Source organism: Taurulus bubalis (genome assembly GCF_910589615.1).
Source record: "Taurulus bubalis genome assembly, chromosome: 11".
Lineage (NCBI taxonomy): Eukaryota > Metazoa > Chordata > Actinopteri > Perciformes > Cottidae > Taurulus > Taurulus bubalis.
In genome coordinates, this window is record NC_136599.1 from 1,223,095 (window position 1) to 1,223,811 (window position 717).

Sequence of the window (717 nt, forward strand, 5' to 3'; positions counted from 1 at the left end):
AGCACCTCCCTGTCCAGCCAGCAGGGGGCGCAGAACAACTCCACCGGCTGCTGCCCCCGCCGGGCCCGGAGGAGAGCCGCCATGCGCCTCGCCAACTCCACGGTGTCCGTCAGCCGGGGGAGCGTCCAGGAGCTGGACACCCTGAAGTCCACCTGCATCACGCCGCAAACGTACACAGAGACACACAACTGTACACACAGACACACAGCCAGACACACAGCCAGACACACACACACACACACACACACACACACACACACACACACACACACACACACACTTCAGTTCTGGACATCCAGGTAGAAGACAAATCAAGACGCTGGTTTCCAAACACTGTTTTATTGTGTTTTGAAAAATGCTAAATTGTGCACAATTACATTCCACTGCATGAACATATTGTTTATTCCCTTCCAAGATGGGAAAGAATTAAAATGTCTACTTGACTGAAGGTTATTTTATTGGTTCCTCGTTTGAAATGAAGCAGTCTCTGTGTGTCTCTGCTCAGCCGCTCCAGCCTGAACGCCCAGTTGAGCGACCTGAAGCTGAACTGCGGGGATCCGGACTTCACGGCCGCCATCATCAGCATCCCCACGCCGCCCGCCAACTCGCCCGACGACAGCGTGCCGCCGTCGCCCGCCCCCCCCGATTCCGGGCATCCTGCGCAACACCCGGGCCACCGCCTACACCCACGACACCGTCAAGATCTCCTCCTTATAA

General features: G+C 56.2%; 1 protein-coding gene across 1 annotated transcript in view; it reads left to right on the top strand.

Moving 5' to 3' along the window:
* The window catches only part of kcnd1 (potassium voltage-gated channel, Shal-related subfamily, member 1), a gene marked incomplete at both ends in the record, with an annotated part of 32,398 nt that extends 31,681 nt beyond the window's left edge, over window positions 1–717 (top strand). Inside the window, 3 exon segments of the mRNA XM_079226721.1 lie at window positions 1–170; window positions 506–638; window positions 640–717. The exon segment at window positions 1–170 is cut by the window's left edge and continues 75 nt beyond it. Of these exon segments, the coding sequence (XP_079082847.1) occupies window positions 1–170; window positions 506–638; window positions 640–717 (381 nt within the window).